General features: G+C 35.5%; 1 protein-coding gene across 1 annotated transcript; it reads left to right on the forward strand.

Moving 5' to 3' along the window:
* Positions 1–1,307: 1,307 nt before the first annotated feature.
* LOC109057160 (calmin-like) lies at positions 1,308–24,543 on the forward strand. The gene is made up of 13 exons (XM_042741976.1): positions 1,308–1,813; positions 12,446–12,507; positions 13,954–14,049; positions 14,139–14,222; positions 14,319–14,411; positions 15,170–15,363; positions 15,451–15,644; positions 16,103–16,185; positions 16,280–18,226; positions 19,665–19,819; positions 20,227–20,305; positions 21,643–21,701; positions 22,899–24,543. The coding sequence occupies exons 1-13, from the start codon at positions 1,729–1,731 to the stop codon at positions 23,062–23,064; spliced, it is 3,297 nt and encodes a 1,098-aa protein (XP_042597910.1). The 5' UTR covers positions 1,308–1,728; the 3' UTR covers positions 23,065–24,543.
* Positions 24,544–25,827: the final 1,284 nt, after the last annotated feature.

A 25,827-nucleotide genomic window follows, 5' to 3' on the forward strand; every position in this document is an offset into this window, starting at 1 on the left:
TGAATGATTCAATTCCATCAAGAGCAAAAACAGGTAGATCAAAATAAAACCTACAGTAGTTTATGCTACTGTGCTGCTCTCTGCACCAGTTTACAATGGTTTTATCGATAACCTTTACCACGACTTTCTCGTTTCTCATCTGATTGACTTGTGCAGTGTCCATTACAGCTCCCTTTAAACGATCATTCAGATATGTGCTCGCGGGATGGGGGTGGGTAGGTGATTTGCACATCACATGAAGCAGATTTAGCTCGGTCATTGTGTAAAGTATGTGCAGCGAAGCCATGTACGAACGTCTGTGGTGTCCTTCACATTTACACGAGCCATATGCCGCACATCACCGCATACAGACAAGATTCGTCCACGACGTCTTTCGTCAGTTATAAATAGCGAGAGAGACCAGAGCTGGAAAGTCTGATTCATTTTAATGAACCGATTCATTATGACGGTCCGTTCAAATGAATCGAATCTCAAAACAGACTCACCTGTTCTTTTGAGCCTTAAACAACATCGCGTGTGATTTTATATGGAGAGTTTGATGTGTTTCACAATAATAAGATATTAAATGTTAATTATGAGTTAGGGATTCTCATGACGGTTAAGGATCTCATAGTAGGCTAATGAGAAATATGGCTAGGCTATTTAAAATAAATAAGAAAAAACAGATTATTATTTTTGCAAACTGGTTTTAACATTGTTTGATGTAGGAACTTTGATTAAAGTGAATGTTTATCAATAGCCTTAAGCACTTAATGTTTATTATTACCCAACCAAATAAACAAATATTTACAATGTAACGCCCCTTCTGCTGAATTACATGGATCTTGTTATTTTAGTACTTGTTAATAGGCCATTGCGTTTTTAAGTCATCGTTACTTGTTTGTTATCAACCTGTTTCAGTTTGATTTAATTTTGATTTAACTACTTAAAATTTAGTTAAGCAATCAAAATAAAAAGTAGATCTAGAAGTTGGAAATATCTACAGTGCATAAAAATTTGGAAATACTTAAAAAAGTTAAAATATTAGGCCTACAAACATTATTATTAGTTGCAGGGTTATTATTAAGAGAGACAATAGCTAGGCTACATGTAAAATCTAAAGTCATTATCACGAGATAACTCATAAAAACTTCTTTAATATGATGACATAGCTACTCATAACGAAAATGTTTTTTTATTATTATGAGATTCTTATCAGATATTAACTCATAATAAGAATTAATATGTTATATGATATAATAATGACTATCATATAATGACTAACATCATAACCGGCTTCCACAGTTCGCACCTCAGTTCTAGTTTTCGCTTTGCCAATCGAATCGACTGGAAAAGAATCAGTTCAATTCAATGAATCGTTCACGAATCAAACTTGAAAGAGAGAGACAGCCCCGTCCTCGGAGTATCAGAGGTAGTGTGGGCGTGCACTGAGAATCCTGCAAACATTAACCAGGTGGTTTTTCCTTGCACATTTCCCTCTCATTTTCCTCATTCAAGCTGCGCTGGAGAGACTTTCCTGTGCGTCACGAGGAATCAAAGTAACTTTACTGGAACAATGCGGGAGCCGAACACCAGCATCTCTTCGGATCCAGACCCCTGAAACCCCCACAAACTCCACTCATGGCCACCGCCTGGCCACCCGCAACATAGAGCACTTTATAAGAGAGAAATCTAACGAAATCACGGGACCGGAGCTTCATAAAACGAGCGACTCTCTGTGTGATCCGGATGGCGGGACACGAATGGGATGATTGGTTTGAACGGGAGGAACTGATCGGGCAGATCAGCGACATCCGAGTGCAGAATCTGCAAGGTAAGAGTGCTGGAGGCATGGGATGGGTAAAAGAGTATAAATATTTCACGAACACGAACATTTCTATAGAAAGTAACTGGAGTCTATTCAATGTCTCCATTCACCTTTCGCTATGAAAAACCGATACACTTACATTTAACAATGTACCAGATATAACAGTGTTGCGCTTTAGAGTTTCATTATGGCAAGCTATATTTACATGCATTCATTAAAAACGTACTGCTACTATCTTTTATTTTATTTAATTTTTTTACTCATACCTATTTTTTAAATACTAATACTTTGACCTATAATGACTGTAACTGTAAAGTATTTAGATACACCAAATGGGTCTGATGATAGTGAAACAGTGAGATGTAGCTATACTACTATTTTTTTTTCATGTATAAGTTTATTTTTGGATTGTTTACATACACAGCGATTTCCATTTGCATTGATTTTCAGCGACAGTTGGTGATTTCCAGTAACACTAACAGAGGCCATTACATACAATAGAGTTGACATTTTTTAGCATCTCACTGTGAGTTTTGAATTTTTGAGATGATTTGTTAATATTTTAATATGCCGAAGCCTATTTGACTTTGAATTAAGACAGATATTAGTCAGCTTTTGTTCAGGTAAACCATCAGCTAGTTAGTACTTGAACACAAGCATTAGATACTTGTGTGAGGCTACTGGATAATTTACTATTAAAAAATAAGTTTATACAGTAAGCACAAATAACATAGATGCTAGTTAGTTTTAAGGAACAAATGTTACAGCAGCTTGACAAGTGTACTTCTATTCAGTACTTTGTATGCTAAGTAACTTGAGGCTGATGGTTATAATTTAGAGTTCGAACAAGCATTAAAAAATGAATCAGCCTTTACATTTTCATAGACAACTTTCTAGAGAAGGGATGCAACAGTTATCTTGAGTATAGTCTACATGTATTCACCTGCAAAGCAGCATCCAGCCCACTTGTTTGACGCATAAACAAGAATAAATCATTATCCTGGAAAGAACTGATTTAATAAGCAGGAGTTTTACACATCACTGATTGTGCATGTATTTTCGGCTTTGCCATCAATTACTTTAATGTGCACCGTTAATCGCTGCTCTTCGCTGTTGGCTGGTGGCATTTTAGGGCTGTTTTATGAGTTTAGTATTGCAGGTTGCATGACTAAAAATATGTCATACCAGAAGAAAATGAAAATGATGGCCTGTAAAGTAGCTCTCTGATGAACCTTCAGATTGAATGTAAGCTCTCTGCTCCTGGGGCCTCGTGCTGTTCATTGAAATAAGGATTTAGAATGTAATGTGGCTTGTATAGGGCTTAGTGGCAGAGACATTACTGTAGAATATAAATGAAACACTGCAGAAAACAGATGCTGGAAGCAGATTACATAACATCTTGATTTCATTGAAAGAGCAATGCCCTCTGCATTGGACCACTGGAATTTCAGTGCAGTGTTCCCATAGTCAGGCCTTTGAGTGCTTTTTGGGATGCAGACTTATCTCAGTGCATGACTGCCACAGGTTTGTTTTGAAAAGGAGGCAAAATCCATATCTGTATTAAATGTGCATGTGTGCACACACTTTCACACATGGCTCTTACCTCATGTAATCTCCTCTCCAAATTAAAATTTGCGCAAAATAACGGGCCCATAAATTATTTGGTGGTAACTTGAGAAATTACATTATTATTAATAATACAGATAGAGATACAGCCTATCATTGCTTAAACTAAAAAAACTAAAACTAAATCAGACATCTAAATATTGTTTTTAAAATTTCCTATTATAACTATAGTCATCATCATATTTTACAATTTACACAAAACTTCTAATTATCAGTTATCATTATTGGCCTTATTCCTCCTAAATAATGCTTGAATATTTTAGACTCTTATATGCTTTATCTCTTATTTACACTGTAAAAATGAAATATGAAGTATTGTAATATTTTTTATAAGAAAATACTATTTCAGTCTTTCTACTACAAGATTTTACATTTAATTTAATGTGTTACTTGGTTTTTTATTGTGCTTTTCTTTATTTATGAAATTTATTAACAATTTCTGAGTGAAAGTTCTTTATACGTTATAATTTTTTTTTAGTGTAGACCAAATAAAGCAGGAAAAAACAAAGTGTATGCTTCTAGGAAAGCATCTGTTTGTATTCAGTGTTCGGATTTGGTCTGTAAGTGCTTTTCTTTTCATAAAGTAAAGGTTTATGAATCTTCTAAAATGGGGATAAAACGAAACCACTTGCCACGAAGCAGAGCACCGCTGATGATAGCAGTATTTAGTACCTATAAGAGTCCCACATCTGCTGAAGCGTTCTGAAGTGCTGAACCAGAGCCAGTGTGCACTAGGGTAGAAAAAGTGCAATAAAGAAGCGATCAGTGCGACTATGCTGGGCTCTCTCTGAACAAAATTGTTTTAGAGTTGTCAAGCAGGACAGATTTTCATATGAAGTGTTGAATGAGAAATTGCTGGAGTGCCCCCTCCCTCCCTCCCTGCTTCACATGCACTCTTGCAGGCACTTTTTTTGGAAAGCGCTGTTCTAAATTAGAAGGCTTTTCAAGAAGAGTTGACCGTAGGGTAGAAGTCTTTGGTATGAGTTTGCAGAAACGTCTGGAAATCAGGACAGTATCTCCCTGTCTTTTCCGTTACTCTCCCATTTTTATCTGTAATTTCACTCAGGCAGCTGCAGCAGTTCTGATAACTCACTTTAAAGTCCTTCCTTCTGTTCCCTGTTTATGCGTGAAAAATTATGAAATCAGAGTAGTTCATCCTCGTTGTGTGGCAAGTTGTTTGGTTCAAGGGATAGTTCGCTCCAAAATTAAAATTCAGTCATCATTAACTATTTGTTGTCCAAATATCTCCTTTTTGTGTCCCGCAGAAGCTTTGGAATGACTTGACGGTGAGTAAATGATGACAGCTTTTTCATTTTTGGATTAACTAACCCTCAAACCCCAGCATTCATTTTCTAATGGGAATTGCAATGCAATGCAATGCACCATTCACTAAAATGTAGTGTACTTTTTGAAAGTGCTTTCCCTATTATTTTGCTTCAAACATAGTTCAATATTTTTTTGGAATTACTTGAAGAGTCTCAGATAAGAGTTAGTACAGTGTCTAAAGGACCTTGGAAACCTCGGAATATCACTGCCATTTCCCACAATCCTCTTTATTTAGATCTTAGGGATTCTGTTTGGCACTAGACATCTAAAGCCATGTCATCGCTGAAGGAGAGCCATACTGTAGTTGTACCATTATCTATATTTAGCCGGCACTTTCTCCAGCACACATGAGCGAATCTCCTGTCTGAAATAGGCTGCATGTAAGGAGGATGCTGCTGAGTGCTAGACACCTCTGCACCTAAGAAATGATGTAAGCCTTGTTAACTCTATAGTTTCCGAGCCAGTTACTGGCGAATCTGATGGAAATGGATAATTGTGGTATTGCTTTAATCATGCTTTGCTAATGGGATGTTATAGTCTGCTGTGCAGCATCAGTTTAGGCTTTCATATTGATTGTGTCATGGAGACAGTGGCCTGGCAAACTGTGTGTATTTTATTAGTGATGCTTGCCAAGGAAATCTATGAATCATACTTCAAATTATGCAGCTTAAATTATTATACTTTGATGATTTTTAGATGATAAAATAAAAGAATCCTATAGAGTTACGGTGAAGAACATTTTAGCAACTGTATAGCGTTGTGTAGGTGAGATTTGGATGAGGATGCAATATATTTTATTAATGTTTATTACATTTATTATTAAACTTGGTTTCAATAAATAAATTGATTGGAAGTGTATAATGAAATTGTCTTTTAAATCCTTCAAGCTGTCAGTATTCCAAAACTCACCTTTGTATTCAGAAGTAAACAGGAAGAAATTTTAATTTTGTGATTTTTCTGGTAGTTGCTGAACTATTTTTTTTTCTGTTTTGGGTAATGAGAACATCAAGAAAGCTATATTATTATTTGCAGGTGTTTCTGACTGCTGACACAGCCCAGTAGTGATGAATAGTATCTGTGTTGTAAAACCTGGGCTCGCTCTGTCAGTTTTATAAGTAGACTCATTGTCTAAAAGAGCCTAGTTTTCCTGATTGGCAAGTCGTCATGATAGAAAGATGATAAAAGTCTTATTCAAAAGCAAATATATGGTGTAATGTCTTGGACTTAAATGAATAGCAATGTTCATCATGATAACACATCCATGTTTTGTCTCTTTAAAAGAATATTGTTTTTTTTTTGAATAATCAGTGAGTTGCATAAAAAGCTCAGGGCCTCTGCTTTGGTTTTATCCTCCTGATACACAAATCGTCAACAGTCAAAGGTTTTTTTTTCCATGGCAGTTTTGCAAAACTGTCAGTTTTACATTGTTCACTGCAGCTTGCTTAGGGAGAGAAACAGGCTCTAATTACTCTTGCATAAGAGTCTCTTGGTGTCAAGTAGAGTTTGGCTTTTGTGAAAGGATTAATTAAACTCTTTCGGCTGACAGATAACAGCCATTGTCCAATAATAACACTTCTTCTGCTGATACTCAGAGCTAAACGCTAACATTTTGTGTTATAAACATATATGCTGTCAAACTGATTTTTGAATACATTTTGTAAATTTCTTGTTCACCCACCAATGTTAAATATTTCTTTATACATTCTGCACATCTGTGATCGGAGGTAAGCTGTTTTCTCTTGACATTGCACAGTTATCTCATTTCCAGTCTAGGGACAGACGTACGATTTGTTTGATGTTTGAAAAGTGCAGTTTACACTGTGAAGTCTTTAAGCCTATGAAACAAATGTAATTGTGACATTTAATCCCATTTTTAAGCATGTAAATGCTTCAGCATTCACTTCTTTTGTCTGGGAGTAGGCCTAAATGCTGCGAAATGCTTAATATTTCATTGGATTTCATTACAATTACAGACATATTAGTTAGTCATTACAGTAATGCAAATGTTTCATAAAGAAATAAATTAAAAAGAATTAAACGTCTGGTTACATTTATGCATTTGGCAGGGGTTTTGATCCAAAGCAACTTACATTAAATTAATTTTTATTTATTTTGTTTGCTGTTTTTATTTTTTTAACATTCAAAAAATGCTGTTACAGTGAAGATAATCTTACGAAAACAGTGTTTTGTTTTTTAACAAGAAACACTTGTTTTATGAGCATTGTAACGAGAATTTGGCCTTAACAGTTTTAAAAATAATCTTTGTTTTCTTTATGCAAAATATGTCTTATTGGCATGAAATGTGACCTGAACACATGGGATGTTGTCTGGCATGTAAAGTACACAAGCAGCAACTCTCTTTGTAGCACTTGTAGCCCACAGAGGATTGAGAATGTATGTATTTAGACCAAGGAAAACATTGACATGCTCTCAATGGATGCTTTCAGAGTTTGAGAAAAACTGAAGCATGACTGAAGTGACATTATCCTGTGTGCCGTCTTTTAAACGAACACAGTAGAGTTTTTGACTATTTAACTTGTATATGGAAAGCCCTAAATACATTTCAAAAGATTTCTTATGTGTAGTATAATGATATAATGCCCACCCAATTGGCACTCAAGCCCAGCTAATCATAATGCTATCACATTTTGTGTGAAAATATGGGGACAGTACCATTTTGCCAGTGAATGTATATTTTATGTTTTTGCAAAAAAAAATAAGAAAAAAATTCTTAATGCACTTTTTTGTAATATGCCTATAGGACTACCATTAAATTGGCAGCCTACCCAAATAAGCAAATTCAAGCAAACGCTATGTAAGTAGCTGGCAAAATGTGATACAGTAGCATTTATAACCATGCAATTTGTTTTTCTGACAACGTTTTATTGTTACCCAACATACAGAGTTTGTAACTTCTGACTCTTCAACAGATTTCTGTTGTTGTATACTTCTGGGGATCCTGCACCAGCCCATCAACTTCCATTGAGATGAATGGCAAAGGGTAACAGATTAAATAGACCTCCTTTCTTGCAGCATGTTGTGGTTTTGGAAACCCCTTTCATGAGAAGACTACATAATTGACAGGTGGTTTCTATTTTATGCCCCTCTCGTACCTGGGAAACTTTCCTGTTTAAAATTCACAGTGTCTCCTGATGGCAAGAATGGTTGGTTTCCTGCTGGATGATATCTCACTTGGCAAACCCATTCTTTGCATGTTAAGCAAATAAGAGTCACATGATTCTGAGTCTCTGTGTATTTATCAGGTAAAAACAGACTCTGACTGAAAGTAAAGAGTCCTGAACGATAATGAATCTGGTAACTGAGACTTAAGTGATTTTGTTAGTTACTTTATCTGAATTGCATTTGATTCTTATAATATTAGACAAATCTGAGGATTTTAAGAGATTATTATATATCAGAGAGATGGTTCTCCCACAGCATTTGCATTTCACCAAAAAAATTATGTCATTCTGTTTGGACAAAGCATTGTTACATTCACTTATTGGAAGGATTTTAGTTTTTAGCTTTGTTGTTTCTTGATTGATTGATTGTGAACTATTATTTTGAAGAGCATGTGCAGTCATTGTAACACAAAGCTACTTATCCTATGAACTGAACATCTGTGGAACTGAACACAGTGCAGACTTTGGGTAAAATAAAAATGTGTCTGTGTCATGTAATATTTAAGTGATATGTGGGAACATGTAGGAGCCGTTGACTGGGAACTGAAAATAGAGCAGAGTTTGCTTTGTTAAGCAAAATTATTGCAAATCAGCTAATACTTAGCATATGAAAAAATTCAAAGCATATTTCTAAAGCCATGTTGTTATAAATTCATTAAGCCCTTGACATAATTCAATAACATTAATTAGGGTTGCAACAACTAAATGATTAAATAGTTTATAAAATACGATAATGAAAACGACGTTTCATTATTGATTAGTAAGTTTATTCATTAATGGTTTCATTATTGATTAGATGTAGAGAACCTCCATTAGTGATTGGAAAATGCATTTCTATATTTAAAAAGAGCTAATTTATAGAATGTTTTTACCTGGTAACTTCATGCATTTCAGTCGTATTTTTTCAAAATATATAAAGAGAGAAATATAGAATTATTTTTGCACGAAGGATAAATAATTTGGATTGTGAAGAACATATTAATTGTCATTACCTTAATCCAAATATCTCTTATTTAATTTTTTTAACACTTAAATTTGCTGCTACAGTAAAGATACTTGCAAAAAAAAAAAAAAAAATGACCGGCCCGTTCTAATCTCTGATGGAATATTCAGTCAATCAAAGAAAAAATCTTCAGATTAATCAGCGGTGTTCATAAATTTGGTATTTGAACAGAGTCACAAACAGAACTGCTGGTCACAGCAGAACAATCTAACTGTCCGAACAAAGATATTTTCATGAAAGGTTCCAGCTTTGCTCATGTTGAACCCTCAGACAGCCGGAGTTCAGGCCCGTCTGTCATACTTGAGAGCTCAAAGCTGTCCTGCGCAGCCAGGCAGTGGCCTTTTGTGTTTATGAGCGCTGGCTCTTTGGAGCTGGAAGACGGCCCCCTCATTAAACAGACATGGTCTGTGCAGAAAGATGGAGAGGACTGTGTTCTTGGCTAGGGCCCCTGGCCTGAAATGCTTTATGGTTCTTTTGGCAGGGAAAAAAGAAATGAAGGCTGGTGTGTTAATGTTCTTTGTGATTTCTACAAAGGGATTGCTTTTGTAGTTCAATAAAATTGATACTGCTTCACTAAAGTTATCTAGTTTCATATCTCTTTTATTATTGTATGTAGTACACAAACATGTAATACCTTCTAATATCATAGGAACTGTTCACACAGTACATCTTCTTGGGTTCAACTTATAGATGAGAAATCAAAGGAATATTAGTACAATACCAATGATTTTGGATTTATAATTTTTTTATTTTTTTTACATTTATATTAACTTTACCATCATTAAACGCTTTAAAAACACTAGTAATTTAATAACAATGCTATATTTAATATTTAGCTAATTTCAGAATTAATATCTATTTTACATTTAGCTTTTAAACTATTGATTTTAGCTTTTTATTTTTTTATTTAGTCAAAATAGTGCAGCATTTTAATATCTACCATTTAGCAATTAGTGACTCATGATTTGGTACATAAACTCAATAAAAGATGTTTGGATGATGCATATGTACATATGTAGCATATTTTAGTATGAACAGACTTCATTTGTTTTTATGCTTCACAAAACAGCTAAAGCACTGTATGTGTGGGGCTGTTAATGCAAGAGCAGCCATTAGTAACCAGAATCCTTTGCAAGGATTAACAGTTTATTAGGGCCAACCAGAAAGAACCAGTTCTTGGAAGCCAGGAAATTGCAAAACACTCTGTTGTTTCATTAAACTTTGCATTACTTATTTGTTAGCACCTGTGTTTTTTGTCAATATGGAAGGATATGAAGTCACATGGAAAATGTAGATAAACGTGTAAAAAACACGTTTTAGTTGACGTAATTTAACACTAGTTCAGTTCAAGGAGACATTTAACAGGGGTCACATTATCCAAACACTGGCTTGTATTCTGAATAATGAATTGTCTGCCAAAATCACTTCTATTAAGAAAGCGCTCAACTGTGAAGCATTTATGGTGTTATTAAATGTGTTGTCACAAAAAAAAAAATGGTTTCAACTTGGACACTCTCTGAATGTGCACTATTGTGCTGTTGAGTTCAGTGTATGTGGCGACATGCCTAGACTTCCTGTTAGACTGTTCGGTCATTATTCCATCATGACATTTGGACCACAGTTATTGATTACAGCAAATAGAGCCTTTATGTTTTGGCAGTGAATAATGAATGAGGGAAGCCATGCCTCCAGTGATATCCCCATCAGGATCTTCACGTTTCTTGTGTGTGTACACCTATAGAATCCAAATGAGCCGCCGGCAGAGGAAGAGAAAACTTGAGAAGAAGCCATTCATCATGAGGTAGACTGTGTAGACGCACTGCCTGACGGATCGTATAATCAAGCACAGTCTCATGGGAGTCTCCCCGACTGCCACCATCTCTCTAGGCCAGATGTCTTTTATTTCAAAGAGTGTACACAACACTAGAAACATGTGACCTTTCCTCTCAAACATGGAGTACTAGTCACCACTTGGTTGGTACCATATTAACTTTTTTACAGTGGAAGCAAATTTTTACTGGTCATAAGTGAGATGTGATTTTATTTGTGCATGGTTTTTGTACTGTTGATGAAGAATGATGGCCATACATTCTCTTTTTCCCAAACATGTCCGGGCCGGGATTTTTAAATTTCCTAAAATGTCCAGTTTTTAGATTCATTTTCCTATTGACATGCTCTTTACAGTTCTTATACATTATATATTTATACTGCTTTGACTGTTCTCTGTAGATCCCACCTTCTCACATGCCACAGCTAAACATTGACTACTTTTTAGTCATTACAGATATGAAAACAATAGGCATATAAAAGCCAGAACTTGGACATTTTATGCAATTTTGAAATCTCGGTCTGGGAAAAAGATTATGTATGATCACCCTACAGAAGATGCACAGTTAGCTGGTTTATGAGGCAACAGGCTCGTATAATAACTACATTTCCCATCATTCTCTGTGGCAACATGAGTAGGATCAATTACAGATAAATCATCAGTTATAGAATTAATCTGAATCCATTTCTTTTAATATTGTTTTGTAAAAGCTTAAATATTTGTCAGTGCAAGAGCCACACATTAAGATATATTTCAAATTAGGATATAAGATATTAAGACATAAATATGTATAATTTATTCATTTGTTAATTTTTTTTCTTAAGTATTATGTGTAATTGACATTGCTTGAATATTTCTAAATGTGAACTTATAAGTAAAATATATTGTAGTTTGGGGGATAAATTTGCATGTATTTAATATTTTCCAATGCAGTGCTAATTGTTTTTGCTTATGCAATTTTCAAAACATTTTGGAGCAAGACAGACTCAATGTAAATGTTATATTTGAATTGAATGTGACAAATTATGTAAGCAACATTTTCAATTTACAAATTTGCAATAAAGGTGCTTACATACAAATCGTTATTGGGGTGAAAGGCTAATATGTAGATGTTTCAAACTGGGATTTGCATAAACCATTTATGATTTTTACCAGAAAAAAAAAAAAGTTTAAGGCTTTTTCATGATGTTGTGAGCATATTAAGCATAACTGTTGTGTGAAACTGTGTATATAACGCTCTGACTGATTTATCGTATACTTGCGATACATGCTGGGCTAGAGTGCATTAATGTTTATTCTTCATGTCAGCACTACACTTGGAGCACAGTGTAAAGCATATCGGTTTTAATGAGGTTTCTACCAGTGTCAGTGCAGTCTTAGTGTAATAATGCAAAGACAAGCACAAGTTGCCGTTGGCTGCTCATTAAATAAAACGGCTCAATGGAGGTTTCTGTTTATGGGCACTGGTCATTCCACTTTGACTGTAATGATCGTGCTCTGTTTGGCCTTTGTTGCCATGGTGTGCTCACAAGTGAGCGATTACTTCAGGCCACATGTGATTAATGACATAGAGCTGCTGTTTTAGATGAAGCAACATCTTGCCGTTGCCGTTTCATCTCTGTGCATCATTTACCTCCACTGACGTGATGCTGTTGTTTTTGTTTCTCTTCCAGTTGAGAGGGAGGTGGTGCAGAAGAGAACATTCACCAGATGGATGAATCTACATCTAGAGAAGGTTAGTAAAAATCTATTTGGATCCTATGAACCAAGTTGATGTAGTTTATAGATTACAGATGTTCAGGTTTTCATCGTTGTGCACAGATCAAGCCGTCTTTGTGCAGGTAACACGTAGCCGATTACAAACAGGAAGTGTTTGTCTATCTGCTGAATTATTAATGAAGGAAATTGAAGTAGTAATTTCTTAGTATTAATTATGCATGAGGTAGAAACATTAACCTAAATTGTAGGAAGAATATTAGGCCTGAGGAAATGTTTTTGGGGAAGTAGTGGTTAAAAATGTATTGTACTTTTGTAATACAGTTAAATTACATTTTTTCAAAATACCGTTTTATTAAGACTAAAAGTTACTTAAAACAAAAGTAAGAATTAATAATAAGTATAATAAAAAATATAATATTTATATGTGTGTGTGTGTGTGTGTATATGTGTGTGTATGTTATGTATTAGGTGTGTGTGTATATGTGTGTAAATATGTATATATCTTACCTATTGTTTTTTTTTTCAAATTAATTCAGAATACTTCTTAAGTTTATTTTTACCTAACATAATTTAATTTAACATTTAAAAAAATGTTCTTTGATTTTAAGTCTCTGAGACTCCCTTCTTCCACTTTCACTCTCAGATTTTTCCTCCTCCTTTCATTAGTTACAGACACAAACACACATAAACACTCATTCATTTGCATGAGGCATTAGTCATTGAACACAACAGTAGGGCGACTCGTTTAAGCCTGCTCTTTTGTTTTCTCTGGCAGCCCTCCGCTGGTCTTCTTGTGTTGTAGACAGCTTATAGATTGTAGTGCTGCCATTCTTCAGAGTCTCATAATACTGACTGAAAACACTCAGTGATAAATCCTTTGTTTTCATACACAATGTCACACTATTCTGTGACCCCGAGTTTGGCTTCTTCTCAAAACTTCGACCCACTATTGGACAATTACACTTTGTCTGTTTTGTTTTGGTGGAAAATTTCACCCTTAACCCTCCAGTTTCCACTGTTGTCCCATCATATCCTTTTTAATCTTCTGGGAAATGTTCTCAACACACATACATGTGTTGGCTTGTTTTAAATCACATTCTGTAAATGAAATCACTCAGAATGAAACTTAACTGCTCAGAGTTCTCAGATTTGTTTTAAGTATCAACTTTTTACTTCTGTCTCTTAAAAATAAAGCAGTTTTGACCTAGTTTAGAAATATATTTGAATATTTTATGAATATTTTAGTTAATATTGAAATCTCCGACTTTTGATTGCAAACTCTCTGAAACAATGAGAAGTATTTCATCTCTGACTTTTATTATTAATATTTTTGATATTATTTGATATTTGGATTTTTAAAAATATTCATTTGCATTTTTCTCACCTTTTATATTCATAGATTATGACAGAAATATAATCTTTCTTGATTTTGCACAAATTGCATGTGTTTTTTGGTGTGCAGTGCAACCCTCGTTTGGAGGTGCGGGATCTGTTTCGTGATATCCAGGATGGGAAGATTCTGATGGCTCTACTTGAAGAACTCTCAGGATCTAAACTGGTGAGAATCATTTCAGTAGATTTTCTGAATCATATTACTTCATCTGTTCCCATGAATGACTAAGAAAATGCTGACCTTTGACCTTTCAGCTACATGGCTTCAAGCCATCCTCGCATCGTATTTTTAGGCTCAATAACATCGCCAAGGTATTGACATTTCTGGAAGAAAGAAACGTAAGTATCATTTGATGTCACACACCCTCACAAAAAGCAAATAAAACACCCTGAATGCTTTTCCTGAAAGTGTGATGAATCTGTTTCTGCTTATAGGTGAAATTAGTCAGCATTGATGCAGCTGATATTGCAGATGGCAATCCATCCATAGTGCTTGGGCTTATCTGGAACATCATACTGTTTTTCCAGGTAGTGTAATCATGTTTTCTACCTGTGTGTTTTTTTTATTTCTAAATCTTGATTGCATTTGGATTAGACTACATTTAATTGGATTTAGTGGGGTGAATAGTTAAACAATGGATTAATTGCCACTCAAGAGACTTTTCTTTGTGGGTTTAAGTGGCTATGGGAAACAATGAGGTCTAATTCGACCAACAATTGCATATACAGCACCTTCTGAATCTCTTGGCAATACATGTGATACGGTTTATCTTCAGGGTTCTTTGAATAGACGCTTAATTTTAGTATTTCTTTGAAATATAATTTTTTTGTAACAATGTAAAAACCTTTACTGTCACTTTTGATCAATTCTATGCATCCGTGCATGAAAGAATTATAAATGTTTTAAATAAAAATATTACAGTTATACACATTTAAATAATAATATATTTGTAATATTTAAAAAAATACATTGGATTAATTGCAATTCGAAAAAACATTCCTATGTGGTTTTGAGTGGCTGTAGGAAACAATGATGTTAAATTGGACCAGTGATTGAATATGCACTGAATCTCTTGGCAATCACGTAATGTTGTTTTAGGGTCCAAATGTGCACTAATCTTATCTAGTTTTATCTCGAAAAAGAGCAACTCTTTTATCACTTAAGAGATCAGTGTCAGTGTTAAGATAGGACCAAAGAGTTTACTTAGCAGCATAATAAGAAATGCCAGCATGCTTAGTAAATGCTTGTTGTCTACTTGTTCAGTAATGACCTGTTTGTATTACAGATCAAAGAACTCACAGGGAACATTAAGAGTCAGTTCCCTTCCTCCTCCAGCCTGTCATCCATACTCACCAGCTCTGATTCAGACACTTCCCACTCCAGCACGCCCTCTGATGAGAGAAAACCCACCATTGCTCCAAGAGGTCATGGAAGGGTGATCAAGACCCTCCTGCAATGGGTCCAGAGACGTACTAGAAAGTAAGTGATTTTAGTGGCCACTGGGAATTTTTTTTAAATGAGACTGTCCGTTTATTCAAAGCATTGCTTGATACTGTTTTCTTCCAGATATGGAGTTGCTGTGCAGGACTTTGGAAAGAGCTGGACAAGTGGTCTGGCTTTCCTTGCTGTGATTAAGTCGATCGACCCTAGTTTGGTAGATATGAGAAGAGCGCTGCTCCGAACGCCCAGAGAGAACATTGAGGAAGCCTTCAGAACAGCACACTACAGTCTTGGGATCCCAAGACTCTTAGAACCTGAGGGTAAATATCAAAGTATTGGTAGATATATAGTGGCCCCAAAATGTATTTGTATTTGTACACTGAAGTCACACTTAAAAAATGTAAGAATATAATTACATTAGGTATCAAAATCAAGTGGCATCTGCAAACAAATGATGCTAGAATGTTCTTCTAAAAAAAGTTTCACTTAAAAAATTACAAAGTATACATTTAATAGTTAATTATATATAGTTAATTGTTGCATAAAATACTTTTAAATAACTCCTGGTTATTTTTTAAATAACTCTTATTGTCTGTTACTTAAAACATAAAACAATGTGGTCATTGGTTCTTGTGATAAAGTGTTTATAATGATCCTCAAGTGAGGCTGTGTCCAGATACCTTTTGGGGCCACTGTATTACTTGTGTAACAAAATGTATCTCATTTGCTATAGTTTTGATTTGTTTTGAACTACAAATGATGTGATATAACTCCTCAGATGTGATGTTGAATCTCCCTGATGAACAGTCCGTAATGACCTATGTGTCCCAGTTTTTGGAGCACTTTCCTGGAATTGAGGAGGTAGGAAGATTTCATCGAATTACAACATCACATCAATATAGCACAAGTCTTGTGCATCTTAACTAAATGTGCTTTGTTTTATTGTTTTCTCCAGGATGACACATCAGATATTCTGGAGCGAAACAAAGCCGGCGCTCGAATGAACGAACCTCCTGTTCGAAATGGAGTACAGAGGAAACGGGAGTCTTATATGGTCAAGAAAGATGTTGTTCAGCCACCACCCAAGATCTTCATCTCCTCAGTGTCTGAAGATCGTGAGCAGATCACCTCCCCAGTCCTTCCACAGACCCCTGAGGACAAACCTTGGACGAGTGAAGGGTCGTCGGTGGGTTCAAGTCCCAGTCCTGCAATTGACAAGCCCCTCTTGGACTTGAACACAGACGTGTCCACCATGAGCTCCCCGCAACCTTCGTTCTCTTCGGATTCTGCTGTCAACTCGCCAGACTCATGGAGTGAGGCACTTAGCGAGACTACTAACTCTCACCGGATTAATGAGGATCCGATAATCGAGAGCAGTATTGCTGGTACCGCTGAAGTGAACTCAGATTTAGGATCACCATTTTCACTAGAGAGCACGCCAGAGAATCATTTGGACCGTGAGCTTTTCATAGATGAGGGCAACTATTCTCTTGGCTCCATGGATAGTTTACATGCTAAATCCACTGCGCCATCTGAGGAGGACGATGCTTACAAATACATCTTAGATCTGAAAGAAGAACAATCTGCTAATCATTTGCCCAGTGACGACATGAGGAATAAATCAGAATGTTTAGAACGAACCGAAACCAATCCTTTGGAACACCAAGAACAAGTCAAGCCATCATCTGATGATTCTTCATGTTTGGAAAGTGACTCAGGATACTTTCAGGATAATAAGGAAGCAATGACAGCTCAACCTGAAGGTGAGAGTCTACTCACTTCCACTGTTGATGAAGAAGTGAGTGGAGTTCTGGAATCTGAAGCTTCCATGCAGAGGGACACTCTCGATTTGAAGGATGGACCTGAGGAGAAGCCTTTCATATTTGAGGATGACAGTGAGCCTGAATGTCCAGTTCTGCAGTACGAGAGGGTTTCTATATCAGGAAGTGAGGAGGATATTAAACTGTCTGCTGATCTGGTTGAAGAACCAACAGAGGAACCAGGCAAAAACCTTCCAAATGGTCATTCGGAAACCAACGAGAACAGTGACCTCCGTGATGGGGAACAAGAAGCTGTCTTGGAAAGTGAGGTGAAGGGTGTGGTATTTGAGGAGCCAGAAGAACCTATCTCAGATTGGAGCCAAACAGAAGTTGAGATTCCTGATGAAGATCAGGTGTGTTATATGTGTGGAGGTCCTGTGGCAAAAAGCTCAGCTGAATCAAGCGAACAGGGTGACGATTGTCTGTCCCATTTAAACTCAACTGAGAAGGACTGTAATTCAGACTCGAGACATTTCAGTGAATCAGAAGGAAACTTTGAGGACAATCCAAGGGAAAAGAACAATGAATTAAATGGAACTGTAAGTGATCTCGAGAATGAGCCAAGAGAGAGTAAAGGTATTCATGAAGATCTGCTTATTATAGGTAAGAGCCACTTGGAAAGCGGGTCAGAGGGCATAAGGAGGACAGAGTTTTCTCACAATACAAACGGTGAAAGCCAAGCTCAGGTTTCAGACAATACGGAGCCTGGAGGGGCCAAGGATAACAGACCTGGATCAGTAGTGGACTCCCACTATGATGTTCTGAATTCAGTCACTGAGGCCTGTGTGGAGCCTCTTTCTGACACCAGCCTCCATGATGGAGAAAATGACTCTACACCGTCCCAAAGCCCACACAGACTGCATCCAGAAGTGTCCAGCACTGAACTAGAGGAGACCACCTTTGAGGACTCGAAATTTATAATTGGTGTTCGTGGGTACCCTGAAAGACGTCCCGCAGAGCTACGCCTGTCCCTCAGCATGACTCCGCTTCAGCCGGCACCTCCTAAGCGTTCACTCACTGAATCAGATACAGACACTGAAGACACTTCAGAGGACCACGGGAAGGGATTTAAGTCTAGAAAGGTTATTTTTCATTCTCACTTTCCTATGGCCTAGAAAACAAGGCACAGTTTAATGCACGGACTGACCTACAAATAGAAGCATTGGTATCAGCATATGAGTTCTTTCAGGGTCACGACCTCCTTTTCCAAATGTAGTTCACTTCAGCGCATTACTCAAGGTGATCTTTTCCTTTAATGATCTGTTACAGTTGCTATCAAGTCCTTTGAGTATAGCCCAAATATTTGGAGCCAAAAGTACTAATGCTATATTCATTTTCCTCTCTAACATGCTTTCTTTTCCCGATTAAAGATTGATAGTTGAGATGAACTATGGAAGACAAGTTCAACTGGTAGCACTTTAGTATAGGGACCGATTCTCACTATTAACTAGTTGCTTATTAGAATGCCTATTATTAACATACTGGCTGTTTATTAGTACTTAAACTAAAAGCATATGCATAAAAACACATATTTTTCATGACTATATTCTACATCCCCAATCCTGCCCAATACCTTAATAACTACCTTAATAACAATTAATAAGCAGCAAATTAGGAGTTTAAGGCAAAAGTCATAGTTAATGGCAAGAATTAGACCTTAAAATAAAGTGTGACTGTTCAATTCCCTCACATATCTAGTATGTGGATCAGCTCTCTGTAGAGTTGGGTTCAGATGCAGTGTCAAATTTGCTTTCTTGGAGCATATTGAGCTGTGGTGCTCATATCAGCAGTGTAAGATTGAGTCTGGTTCATGTAATTTTTCTATTCTCTCTCCTTTGTCTCCAGTTGACCTTACAATAAGAGTGGAAAATAGCCAAAATAAAAAAGATAGTGGTTGAGATTCAAATGTAAAATGAAAAATAATTTATTGGTATAAATAATATATATTTTTCATAGTTCATCTGATCTATCACTCTCTCTATATGTACTTCTGTTAGAAAGGGGTTGGTAAGATTTTTAAATGTTTTTGCCCAAATGTTTTGCCTGGTCAAATATAATTACAATTTAAAATAATTCTGTTCTATTTTAATATAATGTAAAATACCTGTAATGGCAAATCTGAATTTTTAGCAGCCATTACCTTAGCCTTCCTTTAGTTCATTCAGAATCATTTTTATATGCTGATTTGTTATCAGGGAATTTGCTTAATATTTTTATGGAAACCACAATACATTTTCAGGATTTTTGACGAATAGGAAATTCAAAAGGAAAGTTTTTATGTGACATTATAAATGTCTTACTGTCACTTTGATCAGTTTAATGTGTCATTTCTAGGTAAAATATAAATTATTTTGCTTTTTAGTACTTGATCAAGTTATTGAAATACTTCAGTACTTGTTGCAGGGACAGTCAGTTGATAATATTACTAAAGTGGAAATTCCTTATCTTAGGCCTGTATACTGGATATTGAAGTTCAGTCTTGCATTATAGATTCACTCTGTTCTACATGTGTCCATCTAGGTGTCCATGCATATCCAGGAGCAAAGCCCGTTTGACAGGCACCCGGGAGAATGGGGCGCGGTGGAGCCTGATTCGCCCACTGAGCATTGTGAGATCATTAAGACAGATGACGATCTGACCAGCACTGCTGCCAGTGAAAACACTGGGGCTCTGAGGTACAGCTCTATTAATAGAGTCTGCTACAGATACTCAGCCCGTGCCACAGGGGAGCATTCTGTTTTCTGAAGGATGTGACCTCATAAGCCTCTTAGATCCATTGCAAATTGCCTTAAATGTACTTAATGTTTAGTTTTAAAAACTGGTTGGTGAACAGGTCATATCTATTTCAGATGAATGATTCAAACTTTTTAATCTTACAGCATGTTGTGTTAATGTAAAAAAAACGTGTTTTGCATTACAGCTGATTGAAGTCATGAAGTTTACTCTGCTTTTGGCCGGGATTCAATCTGTCATGAATAAATCATCTTAATTGTAACTTAGCTCCATATATGGTTTCTTAAAGTTCAGTGAGGCATATGAAACCTGTTTTATCAGCCATAACAAATTTGTCATTCTCTTAAAGGGAAGGAGCTGTGACGGATGCAAGCCAACCTTTGACTACTATACACTTGAGAAAGGTCCTTGACACCACTGAATTAAAGGTTTGTTAATGCAAAAGGTATTATTGCTGACAATAAAATGCATAGACCTTAAAGGATCCAAGCTGTATCTAGGGACAAGAGTATTATAGAGACTCCTGGGTGGGCTCTTTTGACTTCTGCCTGTAAATAAGATGCAGAAAACACTAGAAACCACATAGCAATCTGCTAAACAATAGTCAGAACACCTTAGCAACCACATAGGAACAAACTGGCAACCAAAAAATCAGTAAAATGTAAAAATCTCTTTTAATTATTTGATTGCACATCCTGTATCCACAGGGGTTTGTGACAATGTTCCTGTTTGTGCCCCCCAATTTCATAGACTTGTTAATAACATCAAATGTTTTTTTTTTTGAAGAAGAAGAAGAAGAAGAAATTAATATTTTTATTTGGCAAGAATGCATTAAATTGCATAAAAGAGACAATAAATAAATATTTAATGTTACAAAAAACAATTACTGTTTCCACAAAAAATCTTCAACATTTATAATAAGAATAATTGTTCACTTCAAATCAAAAGATTTTCAACATGGATCATGGGTGGTAGTGTTTTTGAGATTTATCCATTTAAGATCCATTTTGGCAGCTGAAAATTCTGCTTTGGCATTACAGAAATAAATTACATAATGTGACCCTGGGCCACAAAACCAGTCTTAAGTGTCAATTTTCCAAAATTGCCATTAATGTATGGTTTATTAGGATAGGACAATATTTGGCCGAGATACAACTATTTGAAAATCTGGAATCTGAGGGTGCAAAAAAATCTAAATATCAAGAAAATCGCCTTTAAAGTTGTCCAAATGAAGTCCTTAGCAATGCATATTACTAATCAAAAATTAAGTTTTGATATATTTACAGTAGGAAATTTACTAAATATCTTCATGGAACATGATCTTTACTTAATATCCTAATGATTTTTGGCATAAAAGAAAAATCTATAATTTTGACCCATACAGTGTGTTTTTGGCTATTGCTACAAATATACCCCAGCGACTTAAGACTGGTTTTGTGGTCCAGGGTCACATTTTAAATATATTAAAATATTAAACAGTTATTTTAAATTGTAATAATATTTCACTGTTTTACTTTATTTTTGATCAAATAAATGCAGCCTTGGTGTGCATGAGAGACTTCATTTAAAAACAAACAAAAAGATCTCACTGAATTCAAACTTTTGAACAATATTGTCATATAATGATCTCAGCTTGCAGTGTAGGTTCCACATAGTTAAAATCGAAAGAAGCTGATAGACATTTTTTCAGGTGCTATATTAATGTACTTATGTTAATTTACATGTTCTTTGATTTCACCAATCTCTTGTTTTTTTTTTTTACTAGGGACAAAATGGGAAGGCCTTAGACCGCAGCAAACTGGACAGTACCATCATAAATAAAAGGTAACTAAAACTATATTCATACTGAATATCTTCAAGACAGATTTAGATAAACCTAATATTTTGCTAAGTTATCAAAAAAAAAATAAAAAAAATAATGCAATACAAAGACCTGTATATGTGATTCAGCCTGGGGTGTGGTGTTATTGTTATTATCTTGTCTTACAGAAACAGTTAATCCCAATTTCCACCCTAACCTCATGCAATATAGCAATTGGAGTTTTTAAATGACTCAGTGCACTTAAAACCTGTTCAGGCAAACACTTCCATCCCTGTTTTATTAGACCTCACATCAATGAAACAGGAGTGTTTGTATTTGTTCAGACTGGGTGTCTTCTTTGTATCTGTGATAGGAGTGTGTTTGGGGGTGTGGCATGGGTTGTGTTTACACCACTATGGTATTTTTAATCCTCAAATGTACGATGTTTTATGTTGTCAATGGCAGTCCTGCAGTGATGTAATTGAGTAAACCGTTTGCAGCAATAGTTGTCTAGGAAAGATGGAAGCACAGTGTATCGAGACACACCCATACTTGCTTGCCTGAAACTGTTTTTGCAGTTATTTTACATGACAAGATGCTTTCTTGACTTTTATTTGACTTGAGTTTCATTTTGACAAGTCACTTGACAAGCATTTATCTCCATCAATATTTTTGGTTTGTTTTTTTGGAAGAGAAAGACTGTACATTTTAAATGTGTTTATCTGCTTAAGATTTAGTCAACTGTTATTAGGGTACTAGCATTAGACTCAAATCTAACAGACACAGACTAATGCCAAAAGGTATAGTCACCCAAAAATAAAAATGCTTAACATTTACTCATCCTCAGGCCATCTGAAATGTAGATAAGAGTTTGTTTCTTCATCACAACGGATTTGGAGAAATTTAGCTTTACATTAGTTGCTCATGCAGTGAATGGGTGGAAAATTGTGGATTATTGTGATGTTTTTATCAGCTGTTTGGACTTTAATTCTTGCGGCACCCATTCACTACAGAGGATACATTAGTGAGCAAGTGATGCTAAATTTTTCCAAATCTGTTCTGATAAAGAAACAAACTCATCTACATCTTGGATTACTTTTTTTGGGTGAACTATTCCTATAAGTTTATTTAAAGCAACAGGGTGTATTTTTAATCTACTTGGTATACAAAAAAAAAACGATTTGACTTATAGTTTGTGCACTCTTTTTGTTTCATTACAGCTCGGAGAGCAAGACTGCTGCGAGTCCAGAAAGCACATATGACACAAGCTTGTCTGACCTTGTCTACATCATTTTGGCAGCTTGGCTGTTTGTGTACTGCCTTCTTGTCCTGCCTCAGATTGACTTAAGAACGCTTCCTGAACTCCTCTTTAACACAGATGAATGAATGCAATATTAACATACACATATAACATACATATATAAGACTATTAATGCTCACACCTACAGCTCTGATCACGTTCTTCTAGTTAAGGAATAGTTCACCTGAAAATTTAAGTACAGACATTCTGATAAAGATATTCTTTTGTGTTCAGTGGAACATGAGGGTGAGTAAATGATGACAGAATGTATTTGTTGTTTGAGTGAACTATCCCTTTAACATGAACCAGGACCTTTGACCCAGGTCTTTAAGGATTAAATAAAAAAGATTGGCCATATTGATCAGCTTAGTTGCCGTTCGTATTTCCTTTTACATCTGCATACAAAGAAAAAGTGTTTTTTCTCTCTTGGTTGGTGGGTTTTTGTTTTCAGTCAACTTTTAACTGGGTAATGTTTGGATGCATTAAGTGCACATGCAGCACAAATACATAACAGATTATTTATAATGCTTCTGAAGAACATGCTTTTTGGCCTTTTATGTTGTTTGGGCATACGTTATATGAAGAAAAAGCATCTGTAAGACTGTGTGACTGTTTGTATAAAGTAAGTGAAGGTTTTTGGTATGCTTTAAAGCTGTTATGCTATGAGATTTTGAATGTATCTTTTAAAAAAAAAAAAAAAATGATCACATTAGAAACACCCCTTTTATTTTTTGCCTTATATAGTAAAAATGAAGGTTTTTCAGCACAAATACATGCTTAGATTATATTCTGCTAACATTTTTGATATGATAAGACCAGGGTATTATGGTATAGATATATATTAAGAAATATCATATAGGCCTCTCTAAGTTTAGAGACACTTTAATGGAGTCAACAGCACTTTTTTAAAAACTCAAGAGAAGAACTGCCAAAGATTCAGTTAAAGATACTGAAACCTATCCCCAACACAGTGAACAAATTATGAATTTTTTTCATATTTTTTTTTAATTATTTTAATAATAAACCCTGCACTTCCAGTATAGATTCTACAAAATGCAAGAGTACACGAAAATCTAACACATTTATTGGTTATTTTACACATTTATTAATACAATATATTGAGTGAAATTGTAATAGGTCTCATTTTAGGTCTCTGGACTGATATAAATCCCAAAACCGAAAGATTTAATTTGACCCGGTGGAGCCTGTAATATGTTGTAAAAAGTTTTTTCATACATTTTCCTAAATTGTAAGCTGAAACATCCACTGTACAGAACAAGCACACTGGCTGCTGAGTGCTAGTTGCATGATCACTGCAAATTAAACCGAACTCTGGCCTAAAACTAGAATTTTAATGCATCCTCATAAATTCATAAGCCTACAAAATATGTCCAAAATTGCAAACAAGCCAAACTTTCTGCATGAGAATGTGTATGGAAAGTAACTTGTGTCTTTTAACATTTTTAAAAGTGACCAAGTGAATCCATGTCCTGCTTTTGTAATGAAAACTGTTACATTTTCATGTTTAAATGCACTGTAGTGCAATAAATGATATATCCTTTGGATGCCGTGTCTGTTGTGTGCTTTATTGTACTCTAATTTCATACATTTATCATTTTAATTGCTGAAAGGCAAGAATTAAATCTCAAATTTAATATTTAGACTACTTAAGTTTCAGTGTCTATAATTTTGTACAAAACCAAGTCAACAAAAGCATTATTTAAAATAATTGTAGAGCTAAAACACACACACATTTATTTCACCCAGTAGCTCTAAAGCAGCTGTTTGCGTTAAAGTTTAATGTTTTACATGTAAATTTACTTAAGGAATTGTTAAAGGACATATTGCATGCATCGTTAGGCATGAGTGCATATTAACAAATTTCGTAAATTTGACGTATAGGCCTATATGTGACTTCAATTCAGCAGCAGACTGAGCCAGGCTCCCTCTAGTCACCCGAAATACAGAAAATCATTTATTTGCTAGTAGCGCCACCTGCTGGTCGACTCGAACATCAACGTTTGCTTACATCTGTCCACGTCGAGCTAATCAGGCTGTCGACACACCTCAGTTTAATAAAGCTGGACATAAACACATAAAACTGCTAGCTAAGCACAGAGAGATTAATTTGCCATACTTCATGTTCATCTTAAACCACCATGAGGTGAGATGATACGGCTCACAGTTGGTCTCCTCACAGACAGTCAGGCAGCAGCTGTGGACAGGTGATGCAATTAGCCTAAATTTAGTTAAGAATTCCACTGTTGTCTTCAAACAGCGATGCCTTTTGTCATCTAATGTGGTTTTACTGGGATGATCCAACCAAATGTTGTTCAAACTCCCTTTAATCCCTCAAAATCTGGTAAGTGCTGCAAATTCAATCCCTTGAGGTTCAGTGTCTGTTATGGCTGCTTATGGCACTTTCCAGGAATAGGGTACAATTTGTTTCCCCATTTATCCATTTATATAAAAGCATTAGAGGCACAAATCCCATGTTTTTGAACGATTAGATATGTAAGATAAATTATTAACTAACACGAAATTAACCTAGCATGACATACAGCTTTAAATTAGGTATTTTGGCCTGTCAGAGACTAGGATGACTATTACTAACATTATACAACGGCACATTTTTGGCATGAACTGTTTACTTCATGTAACTTACAGTCATTGTAATTCTAGTAAAATATTTGAATATTATTAAAGCATTACAAAATGTTGCTTAAACAGTCACACACTGATACTGAAAAAAACATACTTGACCTTTTTATTCTAGAATTAAAGTTTTATACATATATTCTAGACCATCTGTGTCACACAAAAATATTTCAAAACATTTTCTGTCCTTT

Source organism: Cyprinus carpio, chromosome B17 (assembly GCF_018340385.1).
Source record: "Cyprinus carpio isolate SPL01 chromosome B17, ASM1834038v1, whole genome shotgun sequence".
NCBI classification, from domain to species: Eukaryota; Metazoa; Chordata; class Actinopteri; order Cypriniformes; family Cyprinidae; genus Cyprinus; species Cyprinus carpio.